The sequence below is a fragment of the Tarenaya hassleriana genome, unplaced genomic scaffold (genome assembly GCF_000463585.1).
Source record: "Tarenaya hassleriana unplaced genomic scaffold, ASM46358v1 Cleome10, whole genome shotgun sequence".
NCBI lineage: Eukaryota > Viridiplantae > Streptophyta > Magnoliopsida > Brassicales > Cleomaceae > Tarenaya > Tarenaya hassleriana.
This window is the reverse complement of record NW_010960188.1, coordinates 1600895-1623954: the sequence shown is the minus strand read 5'-3', so window position 1 is coordinate 1623954 and position 23060 is coordinate 1600895. Positions and strand designations below refer to the sequence as shown.

Here is a 23060-nt window from a genome sequence, read left to right as displayed (position 1 = left end):
ATTATGATATGTTTAAATTTAATTAAGTACTATTAATATTGTTAATCATATTTTAATTAGTGGATTTAATTTAAGTAAAATCCTAGTTATTCGTTGTATGCAGACAAAAGCTGTGTTTTCTGTTCGGGTCATGAACAAAATCAAACAATTCCATGCCCACAGCCTCAAATCCGGCATAGATTTCACCAAAGATCTCTTACAGGACCTGCTTCAGATCCCAAACCTTGTTTATGCTCGAAAACTCTTCGATCTTTATCCCACTCCGTGTCTCTTCCTCTACAACAAGCTCATTCAATCTTATTCTGCTCATCACCAACCCCATGAATCCATCTTCCTCTTCAATCTCCTCTCCTTCAATGGCCTCCGACCCAATCATCACACATTCACTTTTGTCTTCTCGGCTTCGGCTTCCATGTCGTATCCTCTTCCTGCCCGGATGCTGCATTCCCGGTTTTGTAAATCTGGCTTCGTTTCTGATTCGTTTTGTTCCACTGCTTTGATCGATACGTATGCGAAGTTGGGGCTATTGGGCTGCGCACGTAGAGTGTTCGATGAAATGCCTGAACGGGATATACCCGTGTGGAATGCGATGGTTTCGGGGTATTCGAGAAACGGGGATATGAAGTCTGCTACGTATTTGTTTGATTCGATGCCTGAGAAGAATGTGATCTCGTGGACCGCCATGATTTCCGGGTTTTCTCAGAACGGCAATTACTCGAAAGCTCTGTCCATGTTTTTGTGCATGGAGAAAGATAAAGCCGTGAAACCGAACCATATAACCATAACCAGTGTTCTTCCAGCTTGTGCAAATCTCGGGGCGTTGGAGATTGGCCAAAGGATAGAGGCTTATGCTAGAGAAAATGGGTTTTTTGACAATGTCTATGTGAGCAATGCTATACTGGAGTTGTACACTAAGTGCGGCAAGGTTGAGGTGGCAAATCGGGTGTTCGATGAGATCGGAAAGAGGAGAAATTTATGCTCTTGGAACTCCATGATCAATGGATTAGCTATCCACGGGAAATACAATGAAGCTCTTGAACTGTATGCCCAAATGCTGGTGAGCAGTTTCTCCATTAGTTCAAGCATTTGATGCATCTCTAATCTTCTCGGTTCATCAGGGGTTTAAGCTCTAACACCACAATTCTCAATTGTATTTGTTTCTATGGCAGCAAGAAGGGATCAAACCCGACGATGTTACGTTTGTGGGATTGCTATTGGCATGCGTGCATGGAGGAATGGTCATCAAGGGCAGAGAACTGTTCGAGTCTATGGCTAAAATTTTTAATACCTCCCCAAAGCTAGAGCACTACGGATGCATGGTTGATCTCCTTGGCCGTGCAGGAAAGCTGCAAGAAGCTTACATTCTCATAAAAACAATGCCCATGAAGCCAGATGCTGTGGTTTGGGGAACACTTTTGGGGGCATGCAGTGTCCATGGGAACGAGGAGATAGCTGAAGTAGCGAGTGAGGCACTGTTCAAGCTCGAACCTTCCAACCCGGGTAATTACGTGATCATGTCGAATATCTATGCCAGAACTGAGAAATGGGATGGGGTTTCAAGGCTGAGGAAGATGATGAAGAGCCAAAGAATCACAAAAGCAGCTGGATACAGCTTTCTGGAGGAAGGAGGTGAGGTCCATAAGTTTATGGTTGAAGATAAATCACATCCGAAATCTGATGAGATATATGAAGTTCTGAATGAAATCTTCCTTAGAATGAAATTGGAGAAGAGCTCCTTGTTCTCTGAACTCCAACTTGAACAGCAGCTATGCACATTAGAGTAGGAAACTTAGGAGGTTCTGAATGGCAAAAACTGTCTTATTCATCAATGAAATGTATTATTCCCTTTTTCTCTGATTTCTTTGTCTTGCTCATGTTTTGATGTTGAAACCATACAACCTTCTCTTGCATTTTCAATTACTGATAACAAGATCAAAGAGAAAAGCTGAGTAAAATCAAATAATTAGCAAGTTTGGTCACATGTATTATGTTTGTAGCTAAAGTTCTCAAGCAAGAATTCCAACCAAAAAATTGAAAAAGAAGTCATGTAAACAATGTTAAGAAGATGAATCACCCACGGTTAAGCTAAAAGCTGTTCCCAAGTTGAGAGTATTTCTCATTGTTCTTCGTCCAATTCCACCACCGCCGTTTCCTTTCCTCATCATCGCAACGAACTCCCCATAGTCGATTTGCCCGTCCTATACACACACAAACACAATCGACATAACAAAATACGAAACAAGCAGCCTTGAAACATGAGCAGGTAACCAGACGGAAAAAGATGTGGTCATAACTCACATTGTCTTGATCAATGTCTTTGATAATTTCCTCGAGATGGGTATCGTTCAGACCAAACTCTTTGCAAGCATGTTGAAGCTCATCGATGGTTATATAACCGCTCCCATCTTTGTCAAAGAAGGAGAATGCAGTCACTAGATTCTCCTCTCTCTCCAGCTTATTCAAATGAATGGTAGCAGCCAAGAACTCTCCATAGTCGATTGTTCCACTGTTGTCAATATCAGCCTGCATGAGGGAATGCCAATATAGCAACTCAGCAGGAGTTGTGATATATATGGACAGAGAAAAAATATGTAAATGAAGTTGCACGTTACCGCATGCATGAGTTCTTTGATCTCCGATTCCATGAGTTCTGACCCGACACGTTTCAGACCATCTTTTAGTTCATCAAATGTGATAGTTCCACTGTTATCAGTGTCTATCATCTTGAACAGCTCTTTGAGGCCACTGATTTCCTCCTCCGAAAGTCGCTCTGCTATTACCTTCAACAGAAAATTAACCATCTCGGAAAATTATCGTTTATACAAGAAGATAGGTTCTTGATAGTAGTAACTGTTATCTGTTCATAAAAACTTACCCGCAAGGCCATCTTCTTAAGCTTGTTCATTGCAGAGAACTGCTTCAGGCGGGACAATACCGCACAATCCAGAGGTTTATCTGGAGCAACCGTATCATCTACAATCCACGGGTGACCTAGCAAAAGGATGTTGTTTGATTCAGCTTGGCTGATGGGTACCTATTTTTCAGGCAGTTACGGGACTCAACATGAGCGGTAACCGGCTTACAAAGTACTTGATGAGCGGTCAGCCTTCTTCTTGGGTTCCTGTCAAGCATTTTCTGTATAAGATCCTTGGCACTATCCGAAATGCTAGGCCACGGATTTGATTTGAAATCCAACTTCCCCTGTAGAATCTGTCTGAATATTCCCATCTCACTTTCTGGATATTATAAAGGGTATGAGAGAAAGATGAATGTAAGCACTCGGTGAAACGTTAAAAATGTGCATATGAACTACACTATTAACTCATCGGGAAAGCTACCAGCCCAGAAAGGCGGAACACCGCTTAATAGAATGTAAAGGATAACTCCAGCACTCCATACATCGGATTCGGGGCCGTAATGCTTGCGTAAAACCTCAGGCGCCACATAGTAAGGACTACCAACAACTTCTGAGAATGTTTCACCTGAAACAAATATTAACAAACCCGGATGGAGCTCATGTAAAAAAAGATCTTCAGAACATCTCAAGCTATCATATAAAGTTACTTCGAAAAAAAAAAGAACAGAGTTGGCACAAGGCCTGTAGAGATAAGTCCTATTAATGAAAGAATGAAGTGCTTGTTCTTCCAAGTTCAGAATCATCTCAATGAAAAAAACAACCAGAGTGACAATAGAGAGATTACTTGTAATATGGGAATTTCAGAAACTACTTCCTTGTTGATAAGACACAGATTCCTAGAACTGTAGTGACAACTAGAGTAGATGCGGTGATTCTTGCCACAAGATTCAGCAGATTAATCAGATGGATGGTGAACCAGGAAATAGAAACCTATTTGATCAACAAGAAAACCAGACCCGCTTTGACACTAAACTGATCAAGACATGAGTTAAAAAGTGAAGCATGTCACCATAGAATCAAGTGCAAAAAGTGCAGCAACAAGAACAACCCAGAGAAGCATCGTCAATACGAGGAAATCAGACCAGACCTGGCTTATAGAAAACAGAGAGGCCAAAGTCAGTGGCTTTAAGAGGAGCATCATCATCAACACCACCGAACAAGAAATTCTCTGGCTTTAGATCTCTATGCATAACACCCAGAGAGTGACAAGCCTCCACGACCCCAACAATGGTCTTGATCAGCTTCACAGCCTCTCTCTCGCTGTAATGGCCCTTCTTCACGATCCTGTCGAAGAGCTCACCACCTTCGCAGAGCTCCATGACCAGATGAACAGCCTGCCCGTCCTCGTAGGCGCCCTCGATTCGGACAACGTTTGGATGCTCCGACAAGTGATGCATTATCTGGATCTCTCTGAGAACATCGTCGTAATCCTCCTGGCAAACGAGTTTTCGCTTGGGGATCGATTTACAGGCGAGTTTTCGACCGGTCTGGATATGGGTACAGAGGAAAGTGGTTCCGAATTGGCCCTGACCCAGTTCTTGCCCGAGACTGTAATGGTCTTCGAGGTTCTGGGTTTTGTATGGAAGAACCCACCTGGTTCTTGCTTGGTTGTTCATTCTTGCTCGTCTTCCTAAAACTCGATCTTTCCTTGTTTTTTCACCTTATCATATACAACAGAGAAGAGGAGGAAGAAGAAGAAGATATTAAAGAAGAAGAGAGTAACTGTTGCGAGAGGAAGGAAACTGACTCGTGGACATTAAAGCAAGGAGACAGAAACCATTGACCCCCCCTCTCTCTCTGTGTAAAATTCTTTCGTGGCCAATAAAAGAAAATGAAGGGAAAAAAACCCAAATAGAACAAGATTGTGAGAATGTATAAATTGGGTTTACTTCCATTGAATTGTAATAAAGTTGATAAAGAGAATTTTAGGGTGATAATAATTTATTTTCCAAAAACAAAAAAAAAATGAGAATCAATTATTGATAGATGGACACGGGTTGGATATCATCTTTTTTAGAAAACATCGTCTCCGTTTCATCACCACAGGTTTTACAAAAACATAATTTTGGTTTTATGAGATCTCGCCTTTAACTCGGATTCAATAAGATTTTCAGTATCGTATTAGAACTCATACAAATAAAATTCAAAACTTTTATAATTTATAAAATTTAATAAAAAAACTTAAATAAAATTCAAAACTCGATTAGATAATTTATATAAACTGAAAACATAAAAAAATTAAATAAAATAAAAGTATTTTAGTAAATAATAAATATATGTTTTCTTTTATATAATATTAATATAAAAGATATTTTGAATTTTTAATAAATATACCGGATATCCCAATACCCGTTATGAAATAATTGAAACCGAACCCGGATCCGGAGGTCAAAACTCGGCTTCGTTATACTAATCTCTTTATCGTTAATATTCGATAGCCTTATCCGGGTATTTGTTAAGCCAAATACCCCAAACCCCCGGTTACGGCTGAAACGCCGACCATAGGATCAATGACTCGTTAACGCGAAGGGTTGTCTTTGTCTATATGCCTTTCTCTGTCTTTTTGTCAGTGTCAGCATCCAATGCACGTAAGGTCCTGACCATACCATGTGCTCTTCCACCAATACTTATACCTCAAAGCATATCCTTATGCTTACGTGGACATTCATATTCACTCGAATCTATCTATTTTCCATCATTCAATTCTCACGTACATCAAGACTTGCTCATATTTATTGATTATACATATATATATATATATATATATATATATTGAATCCTTACTCGGAAAACCATACAACATGAGCAAATAAATGGACCATAAGAGTCACTCTGCAGCAAGCTTTTTCTCTTTCTTCAGGAAAGAAAAGACTAGAGTGGGGATAGGAATCAGATCATATATATATATATATATATATCAAAAGTTCACTAATAACACTAAAAATGTCATGTCATCATGAAGAATATAAACTCTCCAAACAAGAGAGAGCAACTCTCTAAACTTCCTCTAAAATCCACATCATAGGTAGCAGCTGAATTTGGGGATCTAACAAGGTAACTTAGAGAGAACTTTTCTATGATTCAGTAGCCAAAACCTACCTGTTAACTTAACTTACTTTCTAGATCTTTATATTTTACCTTTTGTTTCTGGTTTCAGAAGCCCTGTACATCTGTTTCCATCCTCGTTGTTAAAAGAGATAGTTAGAACTCATTGACTGACAACCTGTGCAACTGTTTCTGTCCTCATGGTTAAAGAGAATCAGACTTAGCACCTTCCTTGAAGAGCAATGACAGCGTTTGACATCTCGGTTAGCTGCTGTTCCACGTTGGCTTTCCAAGCAACCAACTCCAACATTTCCTGTCAAGGGAAAACCCAGGGGAGTCGGTCAAAATAAAATGATTGCGATAGATGAATCCTCAAAATCATGTAAGCAATATATGCACCGCTGCGTGAAAGTGTAGATGAAAATAGGGCAGAAATTGAGATGTGGATATGGAGAAGTCTAGTAATCTTTGATGCACCGGGAAAAACATAATAGAACAAAAAGAGAGTAGAGTGATTGATGATATGAAGCAGTTTCTGCAAATAAGTTGCCCATAACATTTCTATCCCAGAGTAGTCTTATTAGACCTAGAAGCAAAGCCTGTGCAAGTGAGGAACTTGAAGCTAGACAACTTGCCATAGTTTCAATTTGGACATTGACGAAGGCCTCAAAGATTTATCCGTCTCACCTGAGAAAGAATAGTCGTGGTGTCGATATCTGATTTTGAGTTAGTAGTGGTTGAAGAATCTGGAGCCATGTTATCATTATCTTGGCTGTACGTTCCAGATGCATCTCTAATTATGCAACCAAAACAAAAGCTGAAGGTTAGACAAATAACCACACAAGACTGCTCTTACTACTGGACAATAGTCGAAGCAGTAAAGTTCAACCTCTTAGCTGTTTGCATTCCAGAATTTACCAACGGCTGTTCTTCAAAGCAAATAACATCTTGAAAAGGGCTTTTAGAAGGTTTTTGTGGCACTGAGAAGGGTTCCTGCATAACAGCCCCTGGTAGAGCGTTGATAAAATCAGCACTACCAAACAATGGTTCAAAACCATCCCCTAAAATATCACCCAAGTTGGTATTCTGAAACCAATCTTCCCATCTTTCTGGAGCTGGACTAAAGGTAGCACAATCATTTAAAGCTCGCAGACTGTTCAGTGAGTTTGAAATTCCCAACAACTGCTGCTCTGCTTTATCTTTCCACGAGATCAATTCCTTGAAAATGCCCTACACAAAAGGAAATGATATGGAAATAGCTTTATCGGGCCAAATTAATTCCTGATCAAGCAGCTCCAAACACATAATCCTAGTATAAAAAACATGCTGCCTTATTCCCAATCCTAAATGGACAGCTCTTAGGACTGCAGATACCTGAGTTGAAGTCAAAGAATTTGAGATCTTTGTAATTTGTTGATCAGTCTTTGCCCTCCAGCTAACCAAATCCTTGTACATTTTCTGTGGGAAAAAGACCAAAAAGATAACTCTACACTCCAATATGTTCATCTAAACGCATTCTTTCGAGAGAGAAAAACTTTATTCTTAAAAGTCACCTCATTTGCATCAGCCTGCTCTTGTAATTTTTGCTGGGACAAGAGTTCTTCGATTTCACTGGTAAAAAGAAAAAAAATCAGAATCTTAGGAGCACGCCAAACTCAGAAATCTCAAAACTAGCACAAATGTAGAACAGTACCTCTTCATTTTTGCAACGTCTTCCTTAAGCAGCTTCAACTCAGCAGATTCTCCAGGGGCATCCTTCCACCAAGACGGAGGAACCCAATTAGTATCTGGAACCCCAGCTTCACGTTTAATTTTGACAAGATCAGCATTCTCGAGCCAATACTCCAAGGTCCCGTCTGTATTGTAACACCTTCTAAACCGTTCAACACCACTTGGCGTCACTTTACCATCAATGTGCTTTAGTAGGTGGTCCAAGAGGCCGGTGTCACCAATCAGCTGCCGTGCTGCAGTTCTTAGCTCCTGACGTGAAATTCGCTTATCAAAAGAAGCCCCTTTTTCCTTCATAATATCCATCATGTTCTGCTCTGCGGACTTAAACCTGCAGAAATATGAACTTCGAGTGGGAATGAACCTTATACAGGTAGTGTTTGTGGAAGACAAGACAGAGATCCGGTCCCTACCTTTTAGCAGACCATCTCGCTGCACAATTTGTCAGCCTGTTCTTCTTGCCATCTGCACCGTTTTCCTTCTGTCCTGCAGTTCTACAGAATTTTGCTCCTTTAGGGTGACTTCGAGTCAGACGTTTCCTTTTGTGAGCTCCAAAGGTGACAAGAGGCTCGATATCATTCTCTAACTTGACGTTAAGCAATGAACTTTCTTTCTTTATCTCCAGTTTTTCAACTCGGATAGTTGAAGTCTGAGCACCTTCATCTTCTTTCTCACCATCTGACGAGATTTGCTTGCTGATTACCAGCTCAGGCATGGCAGAGTCTTCCAGCTCGATCATACGTAGCCGTCGCTTGAAAATCTCATCCAGTCTCTTGGCGTCGCTATGGTAATCATGAGCCACCGGAGAGAATAAGAACCAAGCGACCGAATGATACAACAAAACAAAAAATTCCTACTTCCATGGAGAAGATAAGCTAATGCAGTAACAGAAAACCCCCAAAACCCAAAAGAGAAAACCCTGAATTTAGGGTTTTATTGGCGCCACCGTACAAAACAGGAGGCAAGGTGGACAGTTTTTCAGAGAATTATGACCAAAGCACACAAAATTGCAACGATCACAATGAGAATCTAACACAGACAAATTGAAGAATCGCGAAGAACAAAGAGAAAGGAAAATCGCAAACCTGGAGATTTCCTAGTATCCGAGAGATAAAGACGATTTAGGCGAGGATCAAGATGAACAAGAAGGGGGGGAAAACTCAACGAAGTCACGATCTTTCCCCGATGCAACCGCCTGCTCAGGAGCTCGTTGCTAAAGATATTCATGAGAGTTCGTGGACTTTCAGACATATTTATCGAGGTATTTCCCGTGTTTAGAAATTCTCATGTTACATGTCTTTTTTAGATCCCCGGTTTCTTAGTTTTCGATTTTTCGATGTCTACAGGTCAACCAAAAAGGCATCTGCTAACTACAGGCTGGAGCGTGTTCGTTAGCACGAAAAGGCTCTTCGCTGGTGATTCTGTTCTCTTTATAAGGTATTGATTAAGTTCAATGGCTCGGCCAAGCAAATCTGCGTTCTTTTCGATCTTTTCTGTCTTCGGGATGCTCAACTCCGTTCCGTTTTAACATAGAGATGGAAAATCGCAACTTCTCCTGGGTATAAGGCATGCAAATAGACAACAGCCCGCTCTTTCTTCATCCGTTATTTCAAGTGACAGTATGCATATCGGGATTCTTGCCGCTGCAGCTCACGCTGCCACTAATAACAGTCCGTTCACAATATTTTATAATCCGAGGTTGTTTCTACATACCTTTTTTAAAATCCCTAAACCTCCTTTCCCTTAAATTTAAATGTTATTTTATTATTTTTTTGGTAAAATTCAAATGCTGCGAGGGGGCACAGCCTCTGTTATCGCGACACGTATATAAATCTTCTGAATATTCAGCGCGTTCACTTAAATAATAATTATTTATGGGAAATTATGTTTTTTTCCTTATAAAAAGTTTCCACGCTGAGGTCCAAGAGAAATTGGTTTTGCCATTTTTTCCTATTTACTCCATTTATTATTCTAACTAAATCGATGCTTTTTGGTGAATGTTACAAATAGATATGACTAATTTCGTTAATAACCAAATATCAAATTAAATCTAATCAAACAAGGTACAACCGTAATATCGAGTGATTGTGAATTTTTTAAAATTCAAAATCAAATCTGAACTAAAACAAATAAAAAGTAATTGAAAAATCGATTTTTTTATCTGAGTATTAATCAACAAAAATCAAAATATACTTGACAAAAATAAAATAAAACTGAACCAAATTCGATATAAAACCGAATGGTTACAGTTTTCTAAAATATCAGAACCGAAATCCGAAATGATGGTCCCTAATTACAAATACAAATCAGAATAGTGACCCATGAGACGGCCAATTCAATGTTTGATGTAATCAGCTTAAATGAGGTTTCAAAACAGCAACTGCAAGAGTATGCTAATGTCTTGCCAAAATCAAATACAATGTCTATATATATAAGAGAACGCATTAATGTCTTGAAAGAGTAAAGGCATTTTCAAGATTCCCTTCTTTGAGCTAACACAAAAACATGGATTAAAATCTGAAAGCAAGTAACCTCTATGATGACTCTGCCTGTATCCACCCATCCTATCAAAAGTGCAGCTTCTGCATCTGCATCTGCTTCTGCTGCTCTCTAATTCGGTCCATTCGCTATCAATCAAGTCTCAGACCTTCTTCTTCTTCTCCAGATTTGCCTCGACAACTCGCTGTCTCTCTTCCCAAGCAGGAATCTTACCCGGGAACGCCCACCTGAGCAACCGTTCCCACGAGTAGCAGATTACAAACATAAGAGCCGCCCAGAGCAAGAGCTTATCCCTCATACCCGGAGGTAAAGGCACGAGCTTTAGCGAATCGTTCAGGTCCCTGAATAGATCAGAGGCGATTACCGTGAAGAACCCTACACCCCCCATGAGTGCGTAGAAGAACGGTCTGTTCTCCATTATGCTCTGGTTAAATGGATGACCCATGTAGTTCACTGCAAACGTAGCCACCTGAAGCATCATGCTCACCATGTACGAGACCGTGTTTACCAGGTTCGGGTGGAATGCAGCGTCTGGCTCTATGCACTCCTCTGGCATGTATTTCTCCGCTTCTTTAACCGAAAACATCAAGAAAATCAAATGGACGGCAAACTGTCCGAGCAGAGAGAGGAAGAGGTAGAGAGAGAATACGCTCGGGTGGGGCCGCTCGGCTGAGAGTGTTGGAAGCGGTCGGGCATGAGATATGAACAGGAAAAAGGCGGCAGTGAATACTCCACTGATCGTAGCCTGGACATCCCCGAGCTTGACGCCATCCAAGTACATGACGCTAAGGACATAGGCCGTGGCAAGACAGTTCAGACCAAGAATCTTGAACATCTGAAGAGTGGTCACTAGAGTACTACGTCCCTGCCGGATTATGTCCGTGGTTGGGGCAACTGATGCATGCTTAGCTGTGAAAGGTGATGCCATTGATGCGTCACCGAGCTTCACGACCGGAGCTGCGCGGCCATCTCCTTCTTCGTTTAGTTCTTCCATCATCTTCTTTAGCTTTTGTCTTTGCATTTCTGCAGCAGTCAAATGGCGATTTTGAGCTGTGACCATCTTTCCCTTTGATGACCCTTCTTTGCTCGGGTTAGCAGTTTTGTCTGCTGCCTCTAACGCTGCTCTCGGTTTTCTGGACTTAGACTTCGCGTTATCATCTTTAGATGGTTCTGATGGAGAGCTTCCACTTGGTGAGGGAGGAATAGCATTCAGCAAGGCAACGCCAACATGAGCCTAAAATCATGAATCAAGTGAAAGAAATGAGAAGAAAAACGCAAAGATCTATCCAGCAAAACTATGGTTTCCCTTGTAATCAATTTGGCATCAACCATCACTTTAAAGCTATATTTGTCCAGAGAATTTCCTATTATCAGTTACCTGCTTCAAAGCTCCGACGTCATTTGTCCCGTCACCGCACATCAAAGTTACCCTTCCTACTGTTTTGAAGGTGGTCAAGATCAACTCTTTTTGTTGCGGAGCAACTCTTGCAAAAACCTGAATCGCAAATGGTTAAATTATATGAGTATCTAGGAACAAAGAAACCGAGAGACAGATAATGAGGTGTTTTTTTAACCTTAACAAATGGAATGACTCGTAGAACAGCAGAAGTTGCCAGTAGCATCTCAATGCTGTCACCTCCAATGCATAAATCATGGGTCTCAGCGAGGACGTTAACCTCTTTGTCACTGAAAATGAGAACCATACCATCTTTTCTCAGCCAAAGATGCAGAAAAAAAACATCACAAGAACAGGACAGTATCGAGTTGCTTTTCCTACGCGATTGAGCATCAAATAAAGAAATATATTTCGATCACTAGTAAATCAACACACGCATATTCTGAAAAAGCACAAAGGGAGACTAGGAGACTCGACCACAATCCACAATGTTGGTGTCACATAAAAAAAACTGAACATCAATACAAGATGAGTGATAAAAATATCATTTGAATCCTAAAGAAACTTATTTTAAAAGAGGCTTAAACCTGTAGGGTATGATCTCCCTCTCGTCAGGTGACATCCACTTATACCCATCACCAGACCTTGATGCACTAAGAATCAGTATCGGCTTTGATACTATATGCACTTGACTAGCAACATGACAAGCAGTCAACGCTTGGTCACCTGTTATCATCGTCTGGAATAAAAAAAAAAAGCAAGAAGAGTTTTCAGAAAACCCTTCCAGGCTCAATAACCGAAAATTTTAGCATTCTTAAGAACGTTGAGCAACCACCAAAAAGATGGTAGAAGGACAATATTTTTAATTGAAAAATGAGCTGCAAAATACGAACAGAATGTTATACACCCGCAAATCACTTCTTCCCCATACAAGGGGAAAAGGAAAATGTAAAGGGACTGCCACTAGAGCAACCCATGATGGAGATATTAAAATATCCATGTGAACTGTGTAGCCTATTCTATGCATTGGAAGAAACCTATCACAATGGTAGCATCGGTGAGACAACTGAAGCCTCAAACACAAGTAGGAAAAGGAATTACAATAACCAAAAGAATATGAGTTCAAAACAGAAGGAAACTGGAAGAAACCACATAAAAATGGAGATCTACTGAGATATACAGGCACATGCATCGAAAAAGAGACAGAATTTCGATTACCAAATCATGAGATGAATTCTTCAACTCCAACAGAACGGTAGCTGAATCAGTTCTAATGGGGCAGTTAAAGACCTAAGATGCATAGTAAAAGTTATTCAGTATCAACAGTAAGTGCATAAAATGCACAGAAGTAAACATAGCTGCATAAGAGCATAAATTGTTTGGTCATTACCGCAAATCCGGCAAAAGTAAGGCCACTCTCAACTGCATCTCTGTCCATGTTTCTGGCTTCACTAACCTGGTCATTATGTAAAGAATATGTTTAAGATAACAACTTAAGCTAGCAGGTAAATAGATATCGTTAATTCAGACTCTGAAAATGCAGGCATATTCATATTGTTAACAAGGGTAAGAGTAAATTCACAGTAAGCGCGGAGACAGACAATCGGTTCCAGCGACGTAACTATGGAATTCATACTTCGGATGGAGAAGACAAAATTGTTAGTTTTAAATTGCACATGTAGTGTTCACACATAAACCTTGATAAACCAAAGATTTGGCACCACTGGAAGAAGAAAAAACGTTAAGGCAAGGGGTGACAGTGTATGATCCAACACCAGAAAATACCACAGAAACAATTATTTAGAAGATTGAAACTCAAAACAAAACAATATGAATCATGCTCTTCTTTGACCATGCCAGTAAGTCCATAAGTGGGAGCGTCAGTAAATACCATCATATCAGGAAGTGGCTTGAATGCAAGGGCTAGAACACGGGATCCTTGGCGAGTATATCTCTTATAGGTTTCAACATATGCTGCTGGTACATCCACAAGTCTATCTTGGATTGTTTCAGGTGCTCCCTGACAAAAATATCGTGAAGGGATTTAAGTATTAGCATAAAAAACAGTGATGTCGTTCCTAATGAAAAGAAGAGTGCACAAAGATTGCTGTCTCAAGCAGACCTTCACAAAAGCAAAATATTCCTCCTGGATACGAACAATAACTGACATTCTTTTCAAGTGGGAAGCAAAATGGTGTCTCTGCACAATTTGCACTGCGTTGCCATTCCCTCTGCAGTTGAGAACAGATAACAAATGTAAACGCTTATTGTCATTCACGTGAAAGGCTCTTGAAATGTCACTTTTCAATTAACTCTTAATGATTTGCTGAGATGCCAGCACTGTGGCCTCATACCGACAAACCAAACATGAGATTTGATCAATTAGAAGCTTCTACGCATAATGCAACCTATGTGTAGGCTTACGATATCAGTCATTTAGATAGGGGGAGCAGAGTGGTGTCGATGATAACAATATTAACGTAGTAATGGGGAAGTAAAATCATAGAGTGACGAATTACAGGAGAGGTGAGTCCCAAAACTTGGCCTTTATTCTCCAAATCTGTAAGCATAGTACTCGCAAGTATACATACTGAAACAAAATTAACTAGAACTAAATTGGATTTTAATAAGAACACAAATGCAAAGGATCAAAGTTATAGGACAATAAATAAAAATGATAACACTGACCTTTTTGGCAAGGCTTTTTCATCAGATTTGTAACTCCAGTCAATTCCTTTAAGCGCAGCCTTCTCAAGGGGATCACCAACCTATAAGTACACAGAACAGAGCAGACACATAACAGTACAGGACATTTCAGAAAGATGACCATGAGACAAATGTATCCTACCTCACATATGTAGTCTTAATTCATTCAACCTTTCCAAGGTAACAGAAAAGTTTGCATCTTTTGGAATCAAGTAAATATCAGTACAAGCAAAAATGGTTTAAAAGAGTGGGGAAACATAATTCAAAACTCCCGAAAAATGGAGTCGCACAAGAATGGATCTCAAAAGCAGGAAGAGGAATATCGGGAAATTGAATAGACATACCAGCTTGTTGTCGACAAACACCAATGCATGACATGAAGCCAGGATCTCCAGGGTGCGAGCAGAAACTTTACTCATTTCAGTCTCTAATTCTTCACAATCAGACAAACCCCCAACTCCTCGGAACTCCTGTACAGCAGCAATTACAAAGAATTCTTACAGAAAACATAACCAAGCAAGCATCATAAACAACACTTTCACCAGAACATACCATGTCATCTGATGTTAGGGTTCCAGTCTTGTCAAAGCAACACAAATCAACCTGTTGGCAATAGAAAAATGTGACACTTTTAAGTAAATAAGATAATCAAGCAAAATACCAATTCTTTATCTCCTGACTCCTGGATTTCTAAAAGTCCGCCAAATAACCAAATGAGGCTAAAAGGATTCTTGGATACTGCAAAGCTTACCTTCCCTGCAAAAGGAATCCGGAAAGGCTCTGTGCAGAATATCCCACGACGAGCCAGAGCAATAAGAGAAGTATTGACAGCAATGGACAATTCCATAGGCAATTCGGGCGGGATAACCGAAGTAACAATTAGTGAACAACTCAGCAAAAGCTTGTACTTGCTCCTTGTCGGATCCTCTAGACCCTGAAAACGAGTTCCCTCATCACCATCACAAACATATTTCTTTGCATAAGCACCCATGTGATTAAAAGCATACCTTGACAAGAACATAACCCGCAGCGATCACCGCAAATACGACTAAAAACAATATAAACAGACCACTCTCCCAGCTGTTTGCAGTAACCTAAAAGTTTTATCAAACAGTTAAAATAAATAAGGTCCCAGCACACCAAACAGGACAACAATAAATTAAAGAAAAGAGGAAAATATATCACTCACCCTCTCTGTAGAAAATAAAATTGTCCTCATCAGTTTTCCTTGGTTTGTTTCAAATCCAGTTCGAAGAACAACAGCTACACAGCCACCATCAGGGGTTTTCAGAGGGAAGGACTGAATCCAAACATTTCAGTATAAATTAGAGGAAGTTAAAAAAAATAGAGACAGAGGAAATGGCTGATACCAGTGATGCTGATGCAGAATTACCTTGTCCGCTGTATGTTGCAAGATCTTAGTCCCACCAAATAAAACATGATTTTTATCCCGTTTGATAGATAATTTCTCATCAGCTCCCCTACCAGCCATTGATACCTGAATATAACCACACTATACTATCTCAGCGAAAAGTAGGTTACAAGACAAATGGAATTTACTGTGTCAAGACCTATCAAGATAAAAATAAAGATCTAGAAAGTAGAGCAAACATTGCTCATTTATTAACAGGTAAGACTCTTACAATGTGATAAAAACTATTATCGAGAAAAACATAAAAAATATGTGGTGTGCTAAAGGCTGTTACCAATAAATAGAGAAATCAGAATCACAGTAGAGTAATTTGGCAGGAAAAAAAAGGAATATGCACCCACAAATCTTGAGAACGTGTATTTTGATAAGAAGTCAAATGAATATAAACAAAGGCAGGGATTAGAAAGAAAAGGTATGTTACCTTCCACTGGGGAGTCGACTCGCCCGTCAAGATGGCTTCATTGACAATAGCACTTCCTGCAAGTATAAGCATGTCTGCTGGTACTGTCTTATCATCTCCTGTCTGAGCAGTAGGTCTTCCAATGGATACGACGTCCCCTGGCAGCAGCTCTGTACCCGAGTGTTTCACCCACCTAAAATATACTTTATTCAGACATAGCAGTAATACAAAAACGAATCTTCAAGAAGGCTTACGTTAGATTTGACAACATACTTCCCACATCGATACACCATTAAAGTCTGACTGTCCACCCTAACACGCCTTAGTTCAGTTAGAGTCTTTAACCGACTCTTTGCCATTGTTGACTCAAACATGAACAGCATGAATAGAGTGAACACACTGTAATACCAGTATTCATCCAAGCACCAAAGACCCACACAGAACACCTACAAAATGAGGAAAATGCACGAAACTTAAGTAAAATAAACTAGGAAACACAAAAACTCAAAAGCAGACATGGATTAACAAAATAACACCTGAAATACGAAGAATGGTTCCATGCAGTGTTCTTTCATTAGTTTCTGGAATGTAGGTTGTGGATAATCAAATCTGCAAGATGCAGATACACTGTTAGGTTACATAAAAAAACAAGAAATAATCAAACATTTAGAAATGATCAGGTACCCCAGAATCGACAACTGAATATTGTACAATCAAACCTTACACTGGAAATTGAGACAGACAAGCATATGAAAAGAAAAATTTGCAAGACAACTTACACATTCCGTCCCCACTTCTCAGTGGCAGTGGCAACTTTAGCTTCAGTACCATGACCGGTACTTTTTAGATACTGACCAAATATTTCCTTTGTCGGGTAAAGAAGCTTAGAAAAAGTCCCCCGTTCTTTTGAATATATGAAACGCTGTTTCCTAAAATCAAAGCAAATTTCTTCTGCGTCTCCGGAGGATGCCGAACCAGTCACCTGAAAAAACCAACGAGATTCCCTAATAGAAAGAGGCTCAACCAACCAATCATTTTCAGCTTTAAGTGGACTCAGATACATCAATATACATATACCACTATGCACAAATCCACTGTTTGGCTTACTGATGACTATCAATTTGACAACTAAAACACCATAGACCATACCACAGCCAGACTAGATTAAATCTTGTGCAAGATCATGTAAAAGAAATAAAAATCATTGAACTTTAAAACTGTTATGAGAACAGAGATCAGAAGTATATGAAAAGAGTGAGTGGAATACAAAACCATGCACACTGCATGGGATCCATTTTACAAGTCAAACACTAATTGTAGAGGCACCCTTTCATTCAGAGAACCACGAGCAGTTACTAAAAAAATTGACAAGATATTGAACTTACTAGGTTACGAAAATGAAGATGCACGACTTCCTTGGAACCTGAAAATTTGGCTGGAGTAACTTTACAAGCATCTGCCTGATAAATATTGTTAACCTGAGAACCAAAACAGTGAACCCATCACAACCACACGAAAATGTTCCCAAAACAACTGTTATATCAAGATGGAACTCCCCACCCAATACCTTGCTATACTGGACAAAGCATTTGAAATCCACCGACCAGGCCGTGAAAAGCAAGACCAAGATATGAAGAGCAACAAGACCGCCGAACACAATGGCAGCATCTACGAAGTCTAGGCTGGGCACAATCGTAGCCAACCACACAGCATACAGAATAGCAAACGGCCACACGTCAAAGCGCCATGCCCAGTGTTTCTTCTTCAATAAATCAACTTTCTCCACCACCTTCCCACCGACATGAAAGCTCGACATCTCAAAACAACTCCCGGTTCACCCCAGTCGTCTACGTTCCTCGATTCTGCACAAAGAAAAACCGCATTCCCGTTGCAGACTAGTAACCACAACCCACGAAGGAAATCCAAATTTGGCACTCAACGAAAACACGGCAAAAAGACAGAAACTCATCCCATCGAAAATTCCCCCAGTTTCCCTAAATGCTTATGGCCTAACGACGAATATATTAATTACATCAAAGCATCGGACATTTGGTCGATCGAATCAAAACCTTACCCGAAAGATCACAATTTCATAAGAAAAAGCCGGATCTAAGAAGGGAGCAAGAGACAAACCCGAGATTCGTTGGATTGGAACAAGAGATCGAGATTAGGGTTTCTTATCACATGCCAAGGGAATAAGACCGAATCTCGGAGTAATCGATTGAGAGATCTCGTAACCGAACTCGAGATTCTACTCCGGCTTCTTCACGACGACGACTGAGGGTTTTCTCCAATGATGTTTGTCTCTGTCCGATTAGGCGATTACTACGGTATCGGGGGTACTAGACGCTCCGGCTCGCGTGTTACTCACTCGCCAGTAACAAGTTTCAAGTTTTAATATTTTTCTCCCTACATTTTTTACTATTTACAAGAAATACCTAGATATTTTTTTTTTATCACGATTTACCCCTGACAACTTCGTTCTTGACGTTTTGTGATTAGATTTTTTTTCCCCTATACAATCAAATACTCAGATTTATACAATTAAGTGAAAGGAACAAAAGAAGAATAAATGATAACACGCGTGAAAAAGACATGAACACAAACAAGTGTACATGGTTTTGAAAGGTTTGATATATTATTGCTCAATCAACAGTGACAGCCATGGAGAACAGAGTTTTTACATATACAAGAAGAGAGGTAAGAGACAGAACAAAAAAGCATGAAGAGGAAAGGTTTGTCTTTATTTTTTTTCCCCATAAAAACACAAATCTTTGATGTCTGAAACTAATAATCATGTTCTTATTCAAACCCCCAGAATTCAACAAAAAAGCTAAACTCACTCTTGAACCCCAACACAGAACAGAATGTTTCACTATCCTTTACAAATCTTACACCTAACGATAAGGCATTACACTGGCTTTGTTACCTATGAGTTGTGGGTGCATGTGGCATCGGGTATGGCATTGGAGCCATGTTCATGGGTGCACCAGGAACCACTGAGCCAGGGACTGGAGGAGCGCGGACACCGTAAGCCATGTGGGCTGGAGCCGGGAGGTTCACAGGCGTGCCCAAGGCTGAAACAAGCGGTCCACCTACTGGTTGGCCTATGGTGGGTGCACCATACATGGCAGGTGGGCCTGGAGTTGGTTGAGAGGCAGCTTGCTTGGCTGACTTTGTGGAACCGCCCACTGGACCAGCTGCCCCGCCATTGTTGTTCTGACCTGTGATTGGTCCCTGTGGTGATGAGATGTCCCCGTTCCCGACACTGGTTATGTCGTGAATGCTTGATCGCCTTCTGTCCTTGTTCATGGAGTTGAGACGGATGAAGTACTTTTGGGCGTGGCTCGCAACTTGGGTGGGAGTTCTTGTCACCACAAAGTTACGAGAAATGCTGCGCCAGTCACCTTTTCCGTACTTATCCAAACCCAGAAGAAATAGCCTGTTTCCAAACAAGAATAGGAAACCAAATAAGTATTCCATCAAAGCTATAGACGTAGGTACCAAATTTCGTAAAATATAGCTTTTATGAAAGATAGGAAGAACAAACAGTGCCAACTCTTGGTTTCTTTCGCTAAAACTTGTGATGAAAATGACGGGAAGGAAACAGCATAATACAGAGTATGTTTTATAACAAAATGCAGACTCAAGGCAGCAGTTTCATTTTAATTCTTTCCTGTATGGGCTAATCGCAGAAAGAATGGCAGAAAAGCATATAGAACCCCACCCGGGTTACTTCGCATTAGGAGACAGGTCAACCCCTTACAAATTTCAGTTTACCGATTTTGCACTTAAGATTGTAGCAACGGGTATGAATTCTTGTTCAAGTGCTTAGATCTACAACTTATGTCTCCTAGTTCTATACCAAACTCTGAATTTTCTAATCCTGTCCAACTTACTGTATGACTTCACACACAGATATCACCCAAGAATAAACTCGAGTATTTTCTCGGGTACCCGAGCCTTTGGGTCTGGGTTCTAGTACCGCAAAATTTTTCGAGGTACCCGACCCATGCCTACATATCCTCAACCATTTCCACACTAAAAAGTGAACAAAATAGAAATTGAACTTTTAAGCAAATTCTTATTATTCCCCTCCCCACAGGAAGAGAATCCAAGAGAAGCTGGGTTCCCCAATAATATAGGTGGACAGATAGATTGCCATGTTCCCGTCACTTTCTAAGGTTTCCACCATATACGGGCATATATCTTCACTTTCTACAAGTGGTAGAAAGATGGTCAAAATGGTCCCAGAGTCCCGATATTGCAGCTAGGACACCGAGACAGAGAGAGAGACGAATTTCTGAAACCAAGTTTCTGCGTCCCATACTGATTAAATTTTCAAAGGAATGGGTCACAACAAACATAGAATTAGAAGCCTTTTTCCATCTGCTAACCCATTTTTCTTTCAGACAGCCCTAGTGTTACAGTTACAGCAGGAGACATACCCTAAAGCAAAATCTGCCTTCCGTTTCTCATTCGAATTCAGGGAAAAGGGCTGATCAAGATCAAGAACCAGAAAGGGCACTGGCTGTTTTTTTTATACAAGTCAGCTTCTTACTTCTAAGCAATTTACAAATTTGACAACTGTATTCAAGCAAGCGTACCTATCAATTCCAGATCCAGATTCCAGACATACAGACAAATAAACGCAGCAGGCAAACAATGCAACACAATCAGAACATATGGAGCACTAACTCGTCAAAACTTGTACGCATTATGAAATCAACAAGGAAATCACAAATGGATTTAGTAATGTAAGAAACTGTCACCTGTGTTCATCCTCTGTCCAGGCGATCCCTTTCCGCCGTTCTTGCTCTGGCTTTGATTTACCGCCGTGGTTGGAGTCACCCCCATGACTGCCGCCACCCTTCTTACCAGTTCCTCCTTCTTCACCCGCATGGCCATTTGAACCCTCCGGAGAACTGTAAGTAGGAAGAGGCACACATCCAGATTCGATCTTATTAATATCTTCAACTAGAAGCTCATAATGCTCTTTGATCTGATCTGGAGTTTTCCCAGGAACATCCGCCGCGATTTTCTCCCACCGATCTTCAGTTTCATCGAGATGAGTCACAAGAGCATTCTCAAAAGCAATATCATCCTCCCTACTCCATGTAGAACTACCACTGACTTCATCCACAGTCATTTTCCAAGCAAACCCACCAAAATTCCACAGATAACAACCTTATGCCCCTCCAAAACTCGGAATGTAAACCAGGGCTTCCACAAAAATCGAATCTTTATAGTTCCACAAGCTCAAACTATTCAAACAGCAGGTATGGCAAAATGATAAGCTTGATACAACCCGAGTAACCAAAGCCAAAATCAACAAGAACCAAGATTTCCCAAGAATTGCTAAACCTCAGTAAATATCAGTAGAGTCTAAGATTTGAACTAAATCCAAATCATACCACACCTTGCGGGTGGAATCAGGAAAAAAAGAGAGAAACGGAAAGAAAATAACAGCGAATTCACTGCACGAAGAGATTAAATCGGGATTTTCACCGCCTTTCGCAAGCTTCAACTTCAAAGCTTCAGAGGTATTTCCGGGCTGTACTGACGAACTAAGAGATAACAAAAAGACAAGAGCATCGGCCTGAGAACGAGGGGATAATTATCTTATCTTATCGAACTGAACAACGAGGACAAGTAGCGAGGAGAAGCAACAATGGCGGTTGAAGTTGGGAGGATGGAGATTGGCAGACAATTGCGACTTTGTAGGAAATTAGGGGTTTTTAGAGGAGGGTTTCTAGGGATTGCGACAAGTGAGAGACAGGGAGAGGAAAAAACCAGAAGCGAGAGAGAGAGAGAGAGAGAGAGAGAGAGAGAGAGAGAGAGAGATCAAATCTCCATTGCCAAAGTTCAAACAAAAACAGTGTTAACCATAAGCGCCTACATGACAACTACATTTTTCACCGCTCATCATATTATCTCCTTCTCGATATAAATATATAGTACAAATTGAGTGATATACATATATATGTTTGTATAAGGTAGTATAGTAAAAATTAAAATATATAAAATATAAAACAAAAAAGTATCTTTTTTTATATGTAAACTTTATATTATGGGCATTCTAAAAAGATAAAATAGATTTTATACTTTTTTATATATGAATACAAACGTGCATAAGTAATGATATATTATGATATGTTTAGGAGGTTGAATTCGATATGGAAATCTTAAATAAAAACAAATCCGTACCAGAATATTGTGTTTGACCTCGTGAATTGGTAACATATTGATCCCAATTCACATCACAAATATAACCACAATTTGGTATGATGTTATAATTGGTAAATCTCAATTAAAATCGATATTTTAAGACCAAGTGTTTCTCACGGGGGTCATACTTACTAATTTTGGTAATTTAAAAGGAAACAAAAACAAATCTAAGATTGCTGGAGTCCATGTGGTTTTATCTTGGGTTAATCCACAAAAAAAACTCCAAACTTGTAAAAATATTCCATATAAAATCTTAAACTTGTAATCTCCCACAAAAAAATTTTGAATCTGGTCAAAACTTGTACAAAAATTACAAACTTACAATTTTCTTCCATGTAAAACCTTTGACTTGTTTGACAAAATTTTTTACTGATGTGGCACGATAGATTGCTGACATGACGCTGACTGAGTTGACACGTCAACGCCATATCATCATTTTAAAAATTTGATAAAAATATATATGTATATATATATATAAATTTATATATGAAAATTTATATATTTGATTTAAATATTTGTATATTTAAAATTTAAAATTACAAACTTAATAAATATACAAATATATATATGTATAGATATTTGATAAAATATATATATATATATATGTATGTATATATGTATATATTTGTATATTTAAAATTTTAAATTACAAACTTAATATATATACAAATATATATGTATATATATTTGACCAAAAATTAGAAATTTA

The 23060-nt window shown here is 39.6% G+C and overlaps 6 protein-coding genes across 6 annotated transcripts; 2 read left to right on the top strand and 4 right to left on the bottom strand.

Annotated features, from left to right (window-relative positions):
• The first annotated feature begins 109 nt into the window (after nt 1-109).
• LOC104800446 (pentatricopeptide repeat-containing protein At5g08510) lies at nt 110-1857 on the top strand. Its single transcript, XM_010523246.1, has 2 exons — nt 110-1057; nt 1170-1857. Exons 1-2 carry the CDS (start codon nt 131-133, stop codon nt 1782-1784), a joined length of 1542 nt encoding a protein of 513 aa, XP_010521548.1. The 5' UTR covers nt 110-130; the 3' UTR covers nt 1785-1857.
• An 89-nt stretch (nt 1858-1946) lies between these two features.
• On the bottom strand, nt 1947-4738 carry LOC104800436 (calcium-dependent protein kinase 12). Its single transcript, XM_010523234.1, has 7 exons — nt 4005-4738; nt 3339-3482; nt 3084-3236; nt 2876-2991; nt 2613-2780; nt 2299-2523; nt 1947-2198 (listed from the first exon to the last, which is right to left on the bottom strand). Exons 1-7 carry the CDS (start codon nt 4531-4533, stop codon nt 2058-2060), a joined length of 1476 nt encoding a protein of 491 aa, XP_010521536.1. The 5' UTR covers nt 4534-4738; the 3' UTR covers nt 1947-2057.
• Nucleotides 4739-5846: 1108 nt separating this feature from the next.
• On the bottom strand, nt 5847-8867 carry LOC104800427 (protein DYAD). Its single transcript, XM_010523222.1, has 8 exons — nt 8776-8867; nt 8104-8472; nt 7656-8021; nt 7516-7573; nt 7337-7420; nt 6852-7192; nt 6650-6755; nt 5847-6275 (listed from the first exon to the last, which is right to left on the bottom strand). The coding sequence occupies exons 2-8, from the start codon at nt 8427-8429 to the stop codon at nt 6183-6185; spliced, it is 1374 nt and encodes a 457-aa protein (XP_010521524.1). The 5' UTR covers nt 8430-8472; nt 8776-8867; the 3' UTR covers nt 5847-6182.
• Nucleotides 8868-8874: 7 nt separating this feature from the next.
• On the top strand, nt 8875-9437 carry LOC104804594 (auxin response factor 7-like). Its single transcript, XM_010528911.1, has 3 exons — nt 8875-8951; nt 9037-9127; nt 9224-9437. The coding sequence occupies exons 1-3, from the start codon at nt 8876-8878 to the stop codon at nt 9435-9437; spliced, it is 381 nt and encodes a 126-aa protein (XP_010527213.1). The 5' UTR covers nt 8875.
• A 557-nt stretch (nt 9438-9994) lies between these two features.
• Nucleotides 9995-18455, bottom strand: LOC104800414 (probable manganese-transporting ATPase PDR2). Its single transcript, XM_010523212.2, has 22 exons — nt 18257-18455; nt 17691-17985; nt 17509-17601; nt 16903-17105; nt 16660-16732; nt 16397-16569; nt 16145-16316; nt 15685-15789; nt 15481-15591; nt 15299-15385; nt 15043-15225; nt 14844-14894; nt 14636-14761; nt 14274-14353; nt 13708-13816; nt 13477-13605; nt 12976-13041; nt 12804-12875; nt 12173-12324; nt 11764-11875; nt 11568-11684; nt 9995-11423 (listed from the first exon to the last, which is right to left on the bottom strand). The coding sequence occupies exons 2-22, from the start codon at nt 17937-17939 to the stop codon at nt 10332-10334; spliced, it is 3555 nt and encodes a 1184-aa protein (XP_010521514.1). The 5' UTR covers nt 17940-17985; nt 18257-18455; the 3' UTR covers nt 9995-10331.
• Nucleotides 18456-18846: 391 nt separating this feature from the next.
• LOC104800405 (transcription factor DIVARICATA-like) lies at nt 18847-22019 on the bottom strand. Its single transcript, XM_010523203.2, has 2 exons — nt 20896-22019; nt 18847-19565 (listed from the first exon to the last, which is right to left on the bottom strand). The coding sequence occupies exons 1-2, from the start codon at nt 21270-21272 to the stop codon at nt 19049-19051; spliced, it is 894 nt and encodes a 297-aa protein (XP_010521505.1). The 5' UTR covers nt 21273-22019; the 3' UTR covers nt 18847-19048.
• Between the last annotated feature and the right edge of the window lie 1041 nt (nt 22020-23060).